The following is an 18,218-nucleotide window of genomic DNA, read 5'->3' as shown; positions in this document are numbered from 1 at the left end:
TGGAAACAGGCTTGTAATAAAATGTTACATTAGTAATACCATGCTCGCTTGCAAGGGTCAAATAAATTGATGCGTGTATATATATTTGATTTTATTTATTATTAATCAAATATAACACCAAAAGTTCACTTGATTTAGTTCATTGATAAATAAAATCTATTTATTACATTATTTTTTGATAGCATACACATTTTTACACAAGTGCCTAAAACTTTTAACAGTACTGTAACTTTGCAGGTAGTTTTCTTGAAGCATTTTGGAGATGTTGTCACAGTTCTTCTGGATTGTCTGTCTTGGTTTGTTCTGTTTCTTCATGTCATTCCAGACAGACTGATGATGATGAGATCAGATCTCTGTGTGGAGCACTGGCTGTTGTCAGACTTCTTGTGCAAACAAAAATTTCACTGGATTATTACAATTAATGGCAAAGAAATGTATGGAAATGTAAAGTGATATTTCCTACTGGCACACTACAGCAAAAGATAGAAATAACTGGCTTGAAGCCATTTTGTTTTTGGTGAAAATACTGATGGCTTGAGACTTTTTTTCACAGCAGTGTACATGCAATGCATAACATGTAACTGACTACAATTCTTTATTATTTGAAATAAACCAGGTCAAACCATAAATAAAGCTAAAGACAACTCATCCCGCAGGATTAAGGATTTTTTTTATTATTAATTCAATAGATACAGAAACAACTCTGAAAAATGTTAGAAGTCCTGAAGTCACATCATCAAAAGATTTCAGGGCCATCGTCAGCCCCAGAAGTAAGCTGACTCCAAACTGCTCTTGATGTTGTTCTGATTTTCTCTCCTCTCTTTGGTCACCAAGTTGGCTTCACCCTTCTGTAGACGTCTTCTCTGAGCGGCCTTCTGCTGTTTTGTGAGCTGTCTCTTCACTTTCTGCCTGATGACCTCCTGCATTGGGGGATATCCATCACTTTATTTTAATGCAACAACATAAATCTTTTTTATTTAGTTTCGCCATTTTAATTTGATAGGACAGTGTAGAGAGGACAGGAAACCAAGTGGAAGAACGAGAGGGGGACAGGATCGCTGCCCACGAGGCTATCGGCGCCAACAGCAGGAGTAAACTTTTAAACCTAGAATTAATATATTGAAGGGTTGTACTCACTGGTGCTATAGTAGAACAACTGCCAACACTTCCAATGCTCATCTCACTGGTTGTTCTCCTCCTGTGCTCATTCTCGAGGCTCACTTGGTCTCTGTGGGATCACATGCATCGCATCATTAAATGTAAGAGAAAGGGTTTATATGAAGGAACATTTCATGCAAAAATTTAAATTCATCATTAAGATCACGGCGAACACAGGCTGTCATGCATCGAAAAAAGGACAGAATTTGAGTTCATAATTCCTGGACAATCTTTGTTTCCAGTGCAGCTCTCAAACCAAATATGCCATAATATAACTGGCTGTCAGCATGAAGAATACTTAAAATTAGGCTTTTCTGTTTATTCTGTCATCATTTACTCATCATATTGTTACAAACACTTAATTTTGTTCATTATCAGAACACGATATTTAAATATTTTTTACAAATTTATTTTAAATATTCTCATTCTCTCACAAACTAAATGTTCAAGCTTCAAAAAGTGCATAAAGACAGTGGAATTTTAATACACATGAATCAAGCAGTTTAATCTTTCGAAGAATACAGTCATTTTAAATGATGAACAGCTTTAGCCATTTATTCACATTTAAACATTGATGAACACAATGATCATAGCACATCAAATATGGTAAACAAAAGCTCAACTGTACTTGCTTGATGTGCAAGAACAAACCTCATTGGATCGAGTAAATGAGAACAATTTTCATTTTTAGGTGGACTATTCCTCTTAGGATTTATGAACTGTAGCTTTATAGCATTATGAAGGTTGGGTTTGTGCAAGCAAGTTACAATATTAGACATGAGTCACATCTAGAGATCGACCGATATATCTTATTTTTAAGCATTTTTCCATAATCGGATATCGGTTTTGTAATATCGGATTCACCTATAAACAGTGCCATCTGTGGGAGTTTTGAGAATTGCACGCATGATAGCCTTTGCAGCGCGTCTGAGGGGAGACTAGACAACAGCGTGCACAGGTACTTGATTTGCTGTAGTTAGTAAACTTTATTTAACATTACAGCCATGAATGCACAAATTACATGTTCTACATGAATGCCTGATATGTAGGCCTAGTTTATGCAGCTTGTCTCTAAGAAATAGAGACGAACTCACAGAATCACATAAGATCACATAACTTCAGTCTGTCCCAATAAACACATAACTTCGCCTGAATTAAATAATATGCAGCCATGAAAGAGTGCATGTTGGAAATAAAAGCGCAGAATTTAATTGTCTCTCTGTTGTATATGCTCATCATTAGTCTCGTGAATCCGCTTTCATATTGCTGTGCACTCAGCTGGTTGATACTCAGGAAATGCTCCAGCACGGCCACCGCATGTAACTTTTAAGAAGATTCACTTGTTTAAAAAACACCCTAAATTATATTAACATTTCCTATATAACCATTATTTTGCTAATAAAAATCGAAATAAATACAACTATGGAAATTAATTATTTAATATCTCTGCGATCGATCGTTTGAGTAGCCTAGTTCCGTGTAAATGCATAAACCGTGCTGTCAGCAGGCATTTCATAATCTAGATTCTAGAACGACAAAAACATTATTAATAATTCTGATATAACATGCCAGTTGAGAAATGCAATAAAATACAATGTTTCGTTATATTCCAATATTCCAGAGAATATTATTCAGTGAATTAACATTATCCAGTGAATTACTCTTCACTCTTTAGCCTATTAAACAGCTTATAAACCTACTAAAACTATAGTTTAAAATGAAGTTGATTTGACTCCTGTCCTTTATTTTCTCCATTTGAAAACATTAGACATTCTACATTTATTTAGCTTATTGTTAATATTAGTGTTGCTGCTGATGCTTTTTATTGTTGTAATATGAAGATAAAATTCTCAAAACATTTTTTTATTTTTTTAAGATGACTGAAAGGAGGAAAAACCAGAGTGAAGTATGGACTTACTTCACTCAGTCTTTAATTTACTTTATAACAGTAAATAAATATCGGTTCTGCGGTACAAAAACATGCAAATAATTGGTATCGATTATAAAAAAAAAAAATCTATATCGGTTGATCACTAATCACATCATACCAAATGACATACAAAGAATTCCTTACCTGAAAGGCCTAAACTCTTTGTTGGATGCAGACAGGTCAACCAAATCAGGACACACATCTTCTACCTCATTCTCCTCTTCCCTCTCCAAGTCTTTGGTAATGTCAGAAACAGTTTCTTTCTGAATGTCCTCTGAGGGGATCTCCTCTTCACATTGAGCTCCCTCATGTTCCTCTGTGTCGTTCTCTACTGTTGGAGTATCCTTACTAATATTTAGCCCTTCCAGCTCAAGCATGGCTTGTTTATACTCCTCTATGCTGATAACGTCCTCCAAGGCAGCCTGATGTGTATCGTCAGCAGACTCTGAGATGTCATCGTCATCATCTTCATCTCCACTGAGTCCTTCACCCTCTGGACCTTCAGGATGGAGCAAACGGTCATCCTGCTGCAGCTCCTTGGTGTAGCCACTAGCTGAGATCTCCACATCGAGCGAACAGGCTCTTCTGTATAGAGGAATATGTCACTAAGTTAAGTCTCTAGAGTATCTAAAGTCTGACTATAACAAAGCAAGCTATTAGAAAAATTACCTGATGTCTTTGAATGTTGGATAGAGTTCGCTTTCATAGTTATATCTTTTTAAGAAAAAATCTCGAACACACTTGACATCTCGATCAAAGTACCTTTTGCAGAACAATTAAAAACTTAATTTTAGTGCCAAGGCTTATTATTGAATAATTCTCATTATCAGTTTGACATCAGGTTGGATAGTCACCATTCTGCATTTAAATGTGAGGTGGAGACCATCTGAGGGAAGTCAATCATTGTGACACGGTCGTTGTCATCAAGCATGAGGTTAAACTCATTGAAGTCACCATGGATCAGCCCATGATTGGCAAGATTGACTATTAGCTCCATGATTTCACTGTACAATGCAGCAGGGTCTTGAATTTCTCGAACCTGACACCTATGTGAAAAATACAGCAATGTAAATAAAAAAATCATCTAAAACCTTAAGTGGTATTTCTATGCCCTTTCTATTAAAGAGCTGTACAAGACCGATTAATACAGCACACCACTGCACAGTTTGGCAGCTGTCAATGACCTTTCTATACAAGTAAATATTTAATGCAAGAAAATAAAGCAGTGTGTGAAAGTCTGTTCATCTGAAGCAAAGTGCAGGTAAACTCACAGTGGGTAACCATTAATGAGCTCCATAACCACTGCATGTCTGTTGTAGTCTACTGGCTTTGGAACAGGAAACCCTCGATCATATAATGCCTGTAGAAAAACAAGGACTCTTAAAATACATCCAGATAAACATTAACTTGTGTAAGAACTAGCTTGAATTTTACTTTATAATATCAATATACAATAATTTATGTTCAAAACGATTTCAGAGGAGAAGATTTGTATCTAGCACAATGTAGTAGATCTGTTGCAAGGGTCAACAGGGAAGTATATAGTTGTTGGGAATGACACATAAATAGACTCCATACCTCAGAATACTTAGAATCAAGATTTTGTGGTTATTAGTTATGGAGTAATTATACAATAAGGAACTTTAAACAGCAGTAGTTATTTATTTTTATTGCCATGTCAGCATCTAAGGCTATCTTCATGGCAAAAACTGAGTTGTGGAACTTGAAATAAATGAAAGCATCTGCTATATCAGTTATTTTTAAACAAAGGTCCGGGGCCCATAGCAAAATTCTAGGGGGCTCCAATAAGTCTATTTTTCATATATATATATATATATATATATATAGCTGTCAAATGATTAATTGCGATTAAACATTCAAAATAAAAGTTTGTGTTTACATAATGTGTGTGTGTGTACTGTGTATATTTATTATGTATATACAAACACACATGCATGTATATATTTAAGAGAAATATATGTTATGTTAATATATTAAATATATTTATGAATTTAAATTATATGAATATACATATGTAAATATTTTCAAAATATATAAACATGCATGTATATGCATAATAAATATACACAGTATGTACACATGTAAAACTTATTTTGGATGAGATTAATTGTTTGACAGCACTTATATACACACGTCAAAAAGTACATCAAACTGAAATTATATTTATGAGTTTATCTATTTGTATTACAGCAGACGTACCAGATGTACACATAAGCTTAGACAGAAAGGGGTCAAAAGGAGGCCTTGGCGTCCAAAAGATTAATACCCACTGTGCTACATGAATAAATGTAATGGATTGCAACAAATTTTTGCTTCTATTTTTAGAAGCATGGATTCAACAATAAATGTAATTATTAGGGCTGCCCCCTAATAGTCGACCAAAATTTTATTAGTCGCAGAAAAAAAAACGCAAAAAAAAAAAAAAAAAAATCCACAGGCGAAGTCACGCAGTCCGTGACTAACAGATCGTTAATGGCTAGTCTATGGTAAAACAGTACATTGGGCAGGACATCCAAACGCTCACCCATCATTCGACCTGAAATATGGCTTATCATCTGAAATATTTAAGTGTTAACAACTTTACATGGCCGCTCAATCTAATGTTAACCTAGAAAAATGTAAGCTATTCAAGTGTCTATGCGGAGAGTGAAGCTTAACAGTAGCATGGAGGAGCCAGTGCGGTCATTTGCTCTTAAAATACTCCGTCATTTTTGGTCATACAGATAAGAGTAAGAGTAATCCATCTTTCGAATCTGTAAAGACTCTACGTTTATTTGTGTGCACTCGCAACAACAAAACACAGCGCTTTTGTAAAATAATGAAAGCAAACATGATGCGCTTTCTGTCGTCTCGGTCTGTGAACTTGAGCGCGAAACTCTGTGTATATCCTTGCCTTACAGACATTAAAGATACATATATAGAGAGTGAAATGCTTACTTTCAAATGAACCAAATCAAACGGAAAACAAATTCTCCGATTATGTAATCCTTGAAACATGCACATCCACTACTGCAGAGATGACAAGTCAGTGTTGCCCGACTTCATCTCTTCAACCGAAAACAAGGAAAGCACTAGCGCATCAATACATTATTAAAATATTAATGCAGTCTCCTTACTGTTTTTCCCTGACACATTCATAATCATTCATTACTTACACCGGTGCGTTGCTGCAAGCTTTATGCGCGTGCTTGAACGCTTATTAAGCTATGTAGGCAATTAAAGGCTCATCATAATGATTTAAACGGTTTATTAATAAACGTGCAATTAGTCGACTGATGCCTCCTTTATAATGGGTTTTATTATTTTTTTGTCTCGTCACGCCGGAACCTGGCATCACAATACGGTAAGGAGTGTAACATTTCTGTCTCACGCTTGAGGTATTCGGCCAATCACTACGCACTAGATAGCTGGCCAATCAGAGCACGCCTCGCTTCTCAGAACGATGAGCTTTGTAAAAATCGGCGCAGAAAGGCGGGACATAGAGGAGCAACAATAATGTACAGTATGTGTAAAATAATGTGTTTTTTGAACCTTAAACCGCATAAACATTGCATTACACCAAATAATCTTCTTTTTAGCAATGTCACAAGTCCCCTTTAATACTTGAAAGAGATAAAACTCAAAATTTGCACTTTGACAATGGCTTGTCCCAAAAACAACATGAGTGTGTCTCTGTTCAGAGAATACAGAAAATATCCTCTTGGAATATTTGGATATTACCTTCATGTATGCAAACTCTTTCATGGCAGAGAGCCGGGACAGGTACAGCCATGACATCTTGTTCCTGTGTTTGTGGTAATCTCTCTTGTTCTTCAAGTTCCTGAAGGATGTCCGACCCAGTCTGTGAAGTTTCAGAGCAAACTGCTCCCCCTCAGCATTTGCAACAATGTAAATATCTGAAATATGAAAAAGGTTTATAGATCTTGAAAATTTTCCTTTAAGATAAGTGAAAATATTTGAGAGATTGAGAGGGAAAAGATTCATTAAAAATGTGTCAGACTTATTGAGAACAAATAAATTCTAATAAAAAATGACCCAGACCTGACTCTTTGCCGACTCCCATTTGGTTTCCAACTGACAAAATAACATCCCTGGAAGAAAGCGTCTTCAGTGCCAGGTAATCATAGCCACCGTAATTCAGCCGATACCCCTGAACAGCTACAGAAAGAAAACGCGGTCAAAGGCTGCACTCATTCTCAAAAACATTACGGAATGAAACTGAAGACTGACGCATTTACTTTTGCTGCGTTCATAGGCCAGTAGCTTGTGTTTGTCCAGCTCCCGCAAAACCTTGTTACATCCTCCATGTTTGAGACTGGCAATGGACGCAATCAGACTTACTGGGACGATCTCGTGGTTCTTCATGCCCATTTCCACCTGTGTATCCCGGAGAGACAATTATAAAAACAAAACACGACTACTGAATCATAACTGGAACTTTTAAATTGGACTGACATCTAATGGCGACATCTTCATAAACGGAACGTGAACTAACGTTACATTACGCCATGATACAATGACACACACTCAACAGTTTAATATGCATTCAGCTAAAGGTTGAATCTTTATTTTGATTCAGACACTTACGCCTGTAACTTGCCATATAGTTGTTAAAAATAAAGCTGGAAGAAAAGTTGATGTAAACAGATATGACCTCTTATAATGATACATACCGCTGTGAGAACTCTAAAATCGTCCCTGGACAGATACCTCAAGATTACGACGTTTAATTTGCCCATGGTGGCAAACCCGTTGCTTCCTAATTTTCAGAAGATTTCTAATTTTTTTGCAAATGTTTTTGTAATGCGTGATTTGTTCAACCGGCCATTCCACATGTTCAAACCGGAAGAGCGCAGTATTCTGGCGTTACATCCCTGGCCTGAAGTTGACGGGTTCAGTGCTTCTCCTGGCGGCGTGGAGTGGAAGTGTCTTCTGATGTTCTTACAACATAACCACAGAAATGAGCAAATCAACATTTAAAGGGTCTTCATTGTCGTCAAGTGAAGTAACAAAATGACAGTAAAAAAATAAATAACACAGTCAAGACGTGTAAAGTTTTTAAAACTTTTTTTAATGTTTTTAATTTTTTTTAAATTCATTTATATTATCTACAAAGTAAAAGTTATTTTAACTTAACAGTTTTATAACGGTCAAGTCTAATGGGGTTTTGCCATCAGATTAAATTAATAAATAATTTATCTGCTTTTTTTTTTTGCCGAACATCTTCATTAAATGGAAGTTTCTTGTGTTAAGTTTGGTTAGAACCATTTCACTTTGTTGGTGTTGATTTACCCCAAGGTCTTGAGCACAGCTATAGCAGCAGCATTTAACAGTAATGTTAATACTGTCAATATACGGAAGAATTATCTTTAACTTAGAAGGTGCAGACGAAATGTTCCAGTTATTTATGCACAGTTTTCTCACTCATCTGGGCTTTGTTATTGTTAAGACCCACTGCAAGAGTTCTAGTGTCACTGAAACGTGAAAAATGATTCCTCGTTAAAACTCTCGTCTTTCTTTTGTATTTTTAAAAGAGCCAGAGTTCACCACATCTTTGCTTGTACGTGTTTCTTAATCACTGGTGGTGGATAGCAGTAGAGCAGCATGATTGAGGTTCTCGTGGCCATTTAGGGGAGTTTAGAGACAGGTAAAGTTTTGTTGGCCAGTAAGTGGTAGGTGGGGCCAGATGGCTCTGCGAAGATCAGGAGCCACTCAAATCGACTGCTGTTCTCCGATCTTCATCCTCTACAGCTGCTGCTGATGGTGACCTTGCACTGAACAAAAACACAAAGATTTATATTATAACCCCATAGCAAAATGAAGAGAGAAACTTGGTGGGGAAAAAACAAAAACACATTTACAATGAACAACCCTAAGTCAGTAAGCAACAAACATTACAGGCAAAACAGAACTGGCCAATCACTATATTTTCATAAAAAATAAGACAATAAAAGTTGGTTGTGGAAGTACACAAGTCTCTAGGAATCACTTGTTAAAACACATTAAACTCAAGTGGGAAGAGTCGCCTTATTCCCAAACAGAAGAATGTGTGAGATACAGGCAACAACTCAAACCCAGAAGAACTGTGGCAACGTCTCCAAGATGCTTTAAGAAACCTACCTGAAAAACTACGCGCAAGTGCACCTAGGGCAAAAGCTGCTTTAAAAGCAAAGGACCACAACAAATGTTGATTTAATATAGTTAATTGAAAAAGAAAATCTATTTATGACATTATTTTTGACAGCATCCTCATTTTACAGCATTTTTACACAAGTGCCTAAAACTTTTAACAGTACTGTAACTTTGCAGGTAGGTTTCTTGAAGCATCTTGGAGACATTGCCACAGTTTTTCTGGATTGAGTCTGTCTCGGTTTGTTCGGTTTCTTCATGTCATTCCAGACAGACTGGATGATGATGAGGAGATCAGATCTCTGTGTGGAGCACTGGCTGTTGTCAAGACTTCTTGTGCAAACAAAAATCTCACTGGATTATTACAATTATGTTTGGAAATGTAAACTGATATTTCCTACTGACACACTACAGCAAAAGATATAAATAACTGACAAAGGGATAGTTCACCCAAAAATGAATATTCTGTCATCATTTACTCACCCTCAAGTAGTTCCAAACCTGTATGAATTTATTTGTTCTGCTGAACACAAAGGAAGATATTTTGAAGAAAGTTTATAACCAGGCTGTTTTGGGGCACCATTGACTTCCATAGTAGGAAAATAAATAAATAAATACTTTGGAACTATTTGAGGGTGAGTAAATGACAGAATTTTCATTTTTGGGTGAACTATCCCTTTAAAACCATTTTTAGCTGGTGAAAATACTAGTGTTCTAATAATTTTGGCCACCACAGTATATTTGCATATTATATTGACATATGTATCTTATCTTTATTTTTACTATCTGTGTATTGCTGTTGCCTTTGTTCATCGGAAGCTCTTCTGTCACAGAAATTCACACAAATTCCTTGTGTGTGTGTGTGTGTAAGCATACTTGGTAATAAATCTCTTTCTGATTTTGATATGTGTTGAGTTGATCTGAGACAGGCCCTTACCAGGGGTGAGAGTGTAGGAGTAGTGTGTGGCTGAGGACACGGGGATGGGGTTGAGAGTACCCTGGGGCAGCGCAGGCTGGGGGCCAGCAGGAGCCTGTGTGGCCATCAACATCATAGTGGGGGGGTGGGAAGGATTGCCATGATGTTGTGGCACCATCCCTGACTGCATGTGGGCCTTTAGAGACAAAGTGAATGAATATTTTTAAGTATTTCTTAGCATTTCTATAATCCTGGGGCCGGTTGCACCAGCTAGACGTAAAAAAGCTGGGTGTAAGCCCTACGCTGGGCTTTGCAACGTCCAGCTTTACGATAAATATTTACACCTGTTGCACCAACTAAAACTACGATCAGGCACAGCTAAGCCCGGCGTAGACGATGCGAGTCCACGCTGACACATTCTGGAATTAAAGACGTGAAATATTTCCAAGCATACTGTCCTTCCAAGCAAGATGTGGAATGGTAGGCTACATTTCTTTTAATAATCCCAGATCATATGTAATATTTTACTGTATAATTACAAGATGTACATTTTTTTTTTTTTTTTATTAGTTCAATTACTGTCGACAGAGTGTTATAGTCAACACCGAGCTCTGCGACTGATATCGCTTATCCTGCCTGAAAAGACCATAAACATTGCAGTTCACGTCTGCAGTAATAATTAACTAACAGACATGAATCCTAAAAGCTAATAATGTCCGAGCAAATCATGAGTTTTCACTTTACACCTACCTCTGACTAGGCGTAAGATTTAGTGTCAGATGTAGCACTACGCCGAGATGGTGCAACGGGTATAAATTCTACGCATGACTTAAAGCGCATTTTACGTCCAGCCTAGCCTTATGACCGGGTGTACGTCCAGCTGGTGCAACCGGCCCTGGTGTCTAACTTGCGAACACTAACCTGCTGCACATGAGCCATATGGTTAGGGTTATACCCATGCGGCACCTGCTGGGGGTGGATGTAGACAGTCTGCTGAGCGGAGGGGAAACTGGCTTGAGGAGACTGAGGGTTGGGACCGGGGGTCATGGAAGGTGGGGTGGGTGCCAGGGCTGAGTACATCTGCTGCTGTGGTGGGTTTCCCAGATGGATGGCCTGGGCTGCAGCGGCCGCCGCTTGGTGCTGAGGATGCTGAGGATGCTGAACAGGGCTGGGGGCCGTGTGGCTGCCTCCATGCTGACTACCCTGCTGCGGCTGTCCTGTCGGGGTGGCAGAGGGCTGAGGGTGCTGCGGATGAGGGTGAAGGGTAGAGCTTGGGTGGGGAAACTGCTGAGGAATAGGGGTAGGTGACACTGAAACACAGAAACAGACAAATACAAGCAGTTATAGTATATGGTATCACTGCATTTATGCAAAATAAATCCAATGAATATGACTGTTACCAAACAAAAGTAAACAAATGACATACTCAGAAAGGTCTATTTTTTAATGAGTTTTGTAACTGACATTTAAATTGTTAGATATAAAATAAAAAATAATTATAAATATAACTACAATTACAAATGTAATAAAAAGAAAACAGAAACATCAACTGAAAAATTAGGTGCTATTTTGCTGAGTCATTAATGTGTGACTCATTACAAAGACCATCATTAATTGCTGTAACATTGAGCTACTCAGAAGCTATAAAAAGTGATTGTAAAATTAGCATAGATGCACTGTATGATAGTAAAGAGGTTAAATGGGCTGGCAAGGTTTAGGCTTTGTGCTGGCGGGAGTTCTTACCATACATAGTATGCATCTGCTCACCATACTGAGTGGTGGAGGAAGAAACCAGACTGGGCTGAGCATGGCCAGGGGGGGTGATCATCCTCGCACTGCCCTGAATCACTGGACTGAACATATGCTGGGCCTGAAACACAGGAACCCACACTGCATGATTTTAGCAATCCTATAAGACAGGCATCCTCAAATCTGGCCCACTCCTGCAGAGTTTAGCTCTAACCCTAATCAAACACACCTGAGCATGCTAATCAGAGTCTTCAAGATCATTAGAAAATCGCATGTAGGTGAGTTTAATCAGGGTTGGAGCTAAACTCTGCAGCAGATTGGCCCTCCAGGGAAAGATTTGAGGAACCCCGCTATAAGATCATTGCATTTCACACTGTGCGACATGGTTCTAATGAACTTGGCTATGACGTGTGTAGACTGTACAATTATGACACCTATTGACTCATGAGCTACAACACACGTTACTATAGAAGAAAAAAAACTTTATCAGCATGTGCTAGTGGTAAACAAAAAGAGCATGATAAATCATTTTAGCAGCTGTAGTTTTTATGTGTGCTGAAAAAAAAGTGGAAGCAGCGAAAGAGGAAGGCATAAGAGCTTGAGGTAAGCCGTTTTATGTTTTAGTGCCATGTCACGGTGATTTCATGTCACATTTTTATTGGTTGGTCAGTAAACGTGGATCATAGCAATGTGCGATGGATCATGCTGTATTTTGAGCCCGATCTCACAGCAATTCATCATATTTTACGAGGTGGCTAATTCGTATTTCTGACACTGTCACGTTACATTGTACATAGCTAACTGCTATTTAAAAAAAAAATTCAAAACATTTGGAAAATTAATGGATTAATGGGATACATAATTATTCAATTATACAATTCTATTCATAGTATAATATGAATATAATTGTAATGATATAATTCTAAGGTTTTTATATTACTGTAAAAAATGCTTGTTTGTTGTATCTGTCGTTTGTTGATACTGGTATCTTTTCAGCATTTCGGTAGTTCTAAGAATGGGAATTTAATGTTCACAAATACTAGATAAAGATTGTCAGGCACCACATTTATAAATGTTCAAGTTTTGTCCAAAAGTCGTTTACTGTCTGAGTAGGTACTGCTTGACTACATGACTGAAAAAAGTACATTGTACTTTTTTTTTTTTTTTAATCCAGGCATACTTCATCTGCCATGTCGGCTTTGTCATGTGATCTATGGCATCAGCTCTGTCGCTTCACTGGCATTCACAACTACTCTCCTGTGTATAGTAAAATGTCCACTGAATGTACACTTCAGATTCTTAACACAAGTATTAAGTCATTCAGAAACTACTCGCCTACTGTTTTATACTATGTATTTAGACATACCAATATCGCATACTGTTTTTTTTTGTTTGTTTTTTGTGTGTCCACTTTAAAGTAGGGAGGTAAGTATATTTGGATGCAGGGGAATTTTTTAATTGGTAATTCTTCATTAGAAATGAGACCTCTAAAGTCACTGTACCTGTGACTGGTAGTGGGGCATCTGTTGTACCAGAGGTTGGCTAGCAAACTGCTGGGGGCTACAAGTGAAGTATTGGGTGGTGTAGGCTGGGCTCTGTGCCACAATGGGCGGCCCAGCAGCTGTAGCTGGATGCATCATTGTAGACGTGCCAGGTGGGTGATGCTGGTCTGGTCTTTGTTGTGGCATGTTTGGTACTGCAATCAGATACAGCAAAAGAAGAGAGAATAAAATGGGCATGATGTTGTTTGAGAGAAAAAAGAAGAAAAATTTGCACAGATCTTATTTCCTAACACCACAGCCCTGCAAATATTACACAAAATCAATACACAAAAACATAGCATAACTCCCCCACACCGAAAAAGCTCATGACAAGAAAAAAGACAAAACAGCCTTAAGCAGCTGTATAAAAAAACATCATGCACTCTGAGAGTGAAGCATTCTCACCTTTACCTGGTCTGTAGGACTTGGCCTGGTTCATGGTCATATGAGGAACCTGAACATGGTACATGGCTGGAGGCTAAAGGATGAGGAGCACAATTTGAGATGCAGAACTACATCTATGTTGAGTTTTTCACAGTCTTGAAGAACAGTTGCTGAATGCATCTTAAAACTATTGTGTATTATATTCTGTTGATTACCACTGTAATTGACTTGTAGCGCTTTCTCTTTTAGCCTACAGTGCTCATGGGAAAAAGCTATTTGTAAACATTTTCAATGTTTGTGGATTAATATGTTCAACCCCATGTTCTGTTTCTTAAAGACATGACTTTTAAGATGTGCCAACAAACTTCTGTCCTCTACTGCAAGAATACACACATTAATGCTTCTGACTGACATAAAGCCACAATGTTCTGGCTTTCTCCTTTTCTGGTCAAGTGTTCATGCAAACAAAGCTTCAATACTCGTAACCAAAAAAAAAAAGGAAAAATGTTAAGAGAAAAAAAAAAAAAAAAAAAAGACTAATTTTACAGAAAAAAAAAGTACTGATAAATTTTAGTTGACAAGGTTTATTGACAACAGCATTAAAATATAATAATAATAAAACTGATCAGCTGCAGTAAGAAATGGACAAACCAACAGCTGTTGGTCAGTTATGCAGATAAAAATCTCATACATGTTTTCAGTAGAAAAAAAAGAAGCTTAGAATTGCACAAACCTTCCAGATAATGCTTTTCTAATGGAGAGAGAGGAAAGAGGGAAAAGAAACAAAAAGAACGAGTCTTTAGTGTGATAATCATTTGCTTTTTTCAGTATAAGATGCATTTTCTAGAAAATGTGTGAGTGATTAAAGATGAAACAAAAGCTTTTTAAATGATGCTGTAGAGGAAAATAAAAGACTAATTGTCGCTTTTGAGTTTTGCAATTGTTGAAATGCATCTTTCCACTCTACACCACAATATATAACAGTAAAGCTTTTATTTTGCTCAGTGCAACAAAATAAATTAGCAAATACAATATCAAACATCAGTGAGGCGTAACTTCTCAGGCTGATGACGAACCATGAGCTCCTTCCAAAGGTTTATAGCATGCTACCAATCAAATAATTTTTACATGATCATGTTCTTGACCTTAAGGTCTGTTCACACCAAGTCTATAAAATAAACTAGTGCACACCTATGAATTTTTGACCTAAGAATTTTTTTTTTAACACCGAATTCAGAATTTGTGCCATTTTATTTAAACCAGACTTAGCCTGAACAGGCCTCTACTGGCCCTTCTCACTGAACGAAAGCAATCATGTGCTGTATATACATGCCGATGAAATGCAGCTGACAAATGAAAACGTAAGAGGGATGGCTGAAGTATGAATGCAATCAGGACATCAAGGATCTTGGCACATGAATAAAAATAAGAACAAATGTTTTGGGATAGATGTGGGCTTCCATGCACAGAACGAATGAGATTACACTAACAGAACGGTTCATCTAATGGAGCTCACCTGAACACCAGGACTGACAGGCGTCAGAGGGTACATCTGGAACATGGTCTGGCCATAGACGGCAGGGGGCTGCTGCACTACTATGGAAGGGCTGGGCTGACCCTGGGGCCGGGTTTGAGTGGGGGTTGTTGCTGGTTTAGGCTGAGGAAAGAGTTCATATAAAATAAACGTTAGATAAAAATATAAACGTACATTTCAAATACTATATTTGTTTGCCATCTTCCAGAAAATGTAATGGAAAAACAAAACAACTTGAGACAGAAACCTTAAAGGGACAGTTCACTAAAAAGATTTAAAGGAGACATATTATGCCCCTTTTTACAAAATGTAATACAAGTCTCAGGTGTCCCCAGAATGCATCTCTGAAGTTTCAGCTCAAAATACACCATAGATTTTTAATTATATCATTTTGAAAATGCCTTTAAGTGGAAGCAGACACACGCTGTATTAGAGCATGTCTCTTTAAATGCAAATGAGCTGCTGCTCCCCGCCCCCTTTTCCAGAATAGAGCTGCACCATTACAGATCATACCTGCTAAAAAACATGTTTTGGTCGGTGCCAATAGCCTTGTGGGCAGCACGCCGACATACAGCGCCATTGCGCTTTGGGTGTCCCGTGTTCGAATCCCGACTTGATGTACTAAACTAAGTTCTCATTCTCACACAAGTTTATGTTAAAAACACACAAGTTACAAAAACAGTCAGTTATGTCTGTGAAAGTAAACAGCTGGGAAATAAATCGCATGTTTATTTTAGATCTGTGTGGCAGCAGCAATATACAGTAAATAAATCGATAAATCCACTGCTCTGTTGTCTCCTCTGAGGCTGGGACTCTAAATTGTGTTCTGTGCAGCCAAAGGCAGAACAGTTAGCATGTTTTGCTCAAACTTTCGTCATGGCATTAGAACTGGTACACCGTTATCGCTTGCGAAATCAAAATGACGGCGCCATGGGTGGAAATTTACAGATTAAGGGGCAGTAATATTATAATGAGATCCCTTTGCAACGTCACTAGGGGAGTGAAATCAGACGCGTTCTTTTTTTCAGACACTTGCAGAAAAAGGCTTACCAAAACAAAGTTACTGGGTTAATCTTTTTCATGTTTTCTTGTTTGGTAGATACACCAGGGACCTGATTATAGCACTTAAAACCTGGAAGTGTCAGATTTTCATTATATGTCACCTTTAAATTCCGCCATAATTTCCTCACCCTCAAGTTGTTCTATACCTGAAGGAGTTTTTTTCTTCTGTTGAACATGATATTCTGAAGAATGTAACCAAATAGTTGCTGGTCCCCATTATTCAAAATATCTTCTATGCTCAACAGAAGAGAGAAATTCATACAGGTTTGGAAAAACTTGAGGGTGAGAAAATTACAATTTTCACTTTTGGGTAAACTATCCCTTTAAGGTACAACACATTTTCCTTAATTTTCACTTACAGGGGAGCAAAATACCCTTGGGTTGAACTCCTTGGCATTGGGATTGAGAGTAGATTTTCTAACACTCCTAAAACGTGCATAAACAATAAATCAATGTTGTTTTATTCACAATACGACAAGAATATTCCTCAGGGCAATGAACACATTCCTGACAATGCAATCTGGTTTTGAATCACATATCTGACAAGGATCATTTTACTGAGAAAGACTCTTTTAGGCAACTTTATCTTATTAAGAAAATGAATTTATCATTTTGACAAATTCTGTAAGTGATTCACACTGATAAAGCTAGGGCTTTTCCATTTTCTTCTGCTGACTCACTCTGCTACAGGATCGTTCTTCTCCTCCTTCTCATCCTTGTTTTTTGCAGCAGCACTGGCCAGAGGCGAAGTGGTTTGAACGCCCTGAGACGTCACATCAGGCCCTCGTTTCTGCTCAGGTACAGCAGCGGAAGGAGAAAGCGAAGGGGTACCAGATTTACTTCCTGTTGGGGCGACGCTCACAGCAGTGGAGGTTTCTTCACTAATGGCGGACTCCATGGGGACTTTGGGTCCTGTAGAATCTACTGTGCTCTTCTCAGCTGCTTGATCCTTTGGCTTTTCTACGAGGTCCCGTGGAGTCTTGGTCACCATGGGCTCAAAAACTGAATCTGTATTTGAGCTAGACTGCAACTACAAATGATGCAGGGCTTCAATAAGTGAAAATACAGTTGTAAAACATGCATAATTGGAGAGAAATAACACTTACCCTAAAATCTACACTGAATTTCTTTAAATTATCTATTTGTTTCCTCTGGTCTGGAGCCATGCTGGGAGGTCCTAGGAAGATCAAAAAAGCACATTTATTAAAAACAAATTACAGAATTTCATTTGATTTTTCAGTTTTGATGCAGTAGTGTCGCAATATACCATAGTGGAGATAAACGTGGTATTTAAAAAATGAGACACTGCAGTGTTAGACACTGCAGTAAGTTACCATCAACAGCAAGTTCTTTTTTGTATGCTTATGTACAGTTGTGGTTACAAACTCTCTCTTCACCTCCCTAAACTTTTATTTTGAGTGGAAAAACAAGAAAAAAAGTTTATTTCAAACTTCTATAGATAAAAGAAAAATTATTGGGAATTCAAAGAATGAAAATCAGATTTTGGATCAGCCCTACTTTGATGCATATGCTGTACCTACAATTGTACGGCAGTTTGTGTATGATTTATAAGATGAACCGAAAAAGTAATTTCCAGCTCTATCTATATTTACAGTGTCAGCAATTCTGCACAAGAAAATGAATTCTTAGAAGCCAAATCCCTAATTCATACTGACAACTGGCAATTTCTGCTTTCTTGCTTTTTGTCAACACAGCAAAAATCGCATGCCACAAAAACAGCTTAAGCAAAAGCTCTAAATTTCAGATTAAAAACGGCTCGTTATACATGATAAA

At 37.6% G+C, this 18,218-nt stretch overlaps 2 protein-coding genes across 10 annotated transcripts in view; both read right to left on the bottom strand.

Annotated features, from left to right (window-relative positions):
• Nucleotides 1-653: 653 nt before the first annotated feature.
• Nucleotides 654-7,992, bottom strand: riok2 (RIO kinase 2 (yeast)). Its single transcript, XM_058774810.1, has 10 exons — nt 7,783-7,992; nt 7,348-7,486; nt 7,151-7,267; nt 6,830-7,005; nt 4,360-4,448; nt 3,943-4,134; nt 3,758-3,850; nt 3,233-3,673; nt 1,138-1,228; nt 654-920 (listed from the first exon to the last, which is right to left on the bottom strand). Exons 1-10 carry the CDS (start codon nt 7,846-7,848, stop codon nt 759-761), a joined length of 1,566 nt encoding a protein of 521 aa, XP_058630793.1. The 5' UTR covers nt 7,849-7,992; the 3' UTR covers nt 654-758.
• Nucleotides 7,993-8,161: 169 nt separating this feature from the next.
• atxn2 (ataxin 2) overlaps nt 8,162-18,218 on the bottom strand; it is a 23,332-nt gene continuing 13,275 nt past the window's right edge. For 3 of the 9 annotated variants that reach the window (XM_058774798.1, XM_058774806.1, XM_058774801.1), the window contains 11 exons: nt 17,531-17,601; nt 17,105-17,454; nt 16,784-16,850; nt 15,345-15,485; nt 14,562-14,579; nt 13,850-13,922; nt 13,406-13,599; nt 11,898-12,024; nt 11,076-11,464; nt 10,176-10,350; nt 8,162-8,883 (listed from right to left, as the gene is read on the bottom strand). In XM_058774798.1, coding sequence (XP_058630781.1) covers nt 8,855-8,883; nt 10,176-10,350; nt 11,076-11,464; nt 11,898-12,024; nt 13,406-13,599; nt 13,850-13,922; nt 14,562-14,579; nt 15,345-15,485; nt 16,784-16,850; nt 17,105-17,454; nt 17,531-17,601 — 1,634 coding nt within the window. In that variant the 3' untranslated portion in view covers nt 8,162-8,854. The remainder of the gene's footprint in view (nt 8,884-10,175; nt 10,351-11,075; nt 11,465-11,897; nt 12,025-13,405; nt 13,600-13,849; nt 13,923-14,561; nt 14,580-15,344; nt 15,486-16,783; nt 16,851-17,104; nt 17,455-17,530; nt 17,602-18,218) is intronic. The other 6 variants (XM_058774802.1, XM_058774805.1, XM_058774803.1 and 3 more) reach the window with 4 other exon arrangements.

The sequence above is a fragment of the Onychostoma macrolepis genome, chromosome 05, assembly GCF_012432095.1.
Source record: "Onychostoma macrolepis isolate SWU-2019 chromosome 05, ASM1243209v1, whole genome shotgun sequence".
In the NCBI taxonomy this organism is placed as follows: domain Eukaryota; kingdom Metazoa; phylum Chordata; class Actinopteri; order Cypriniformes; family Cyprinidae; genus Onychostoma; species Onychostoma macrolepis.
This window is presented reverse-complemented; position numbering and strand designations above follow the sequence as displayed.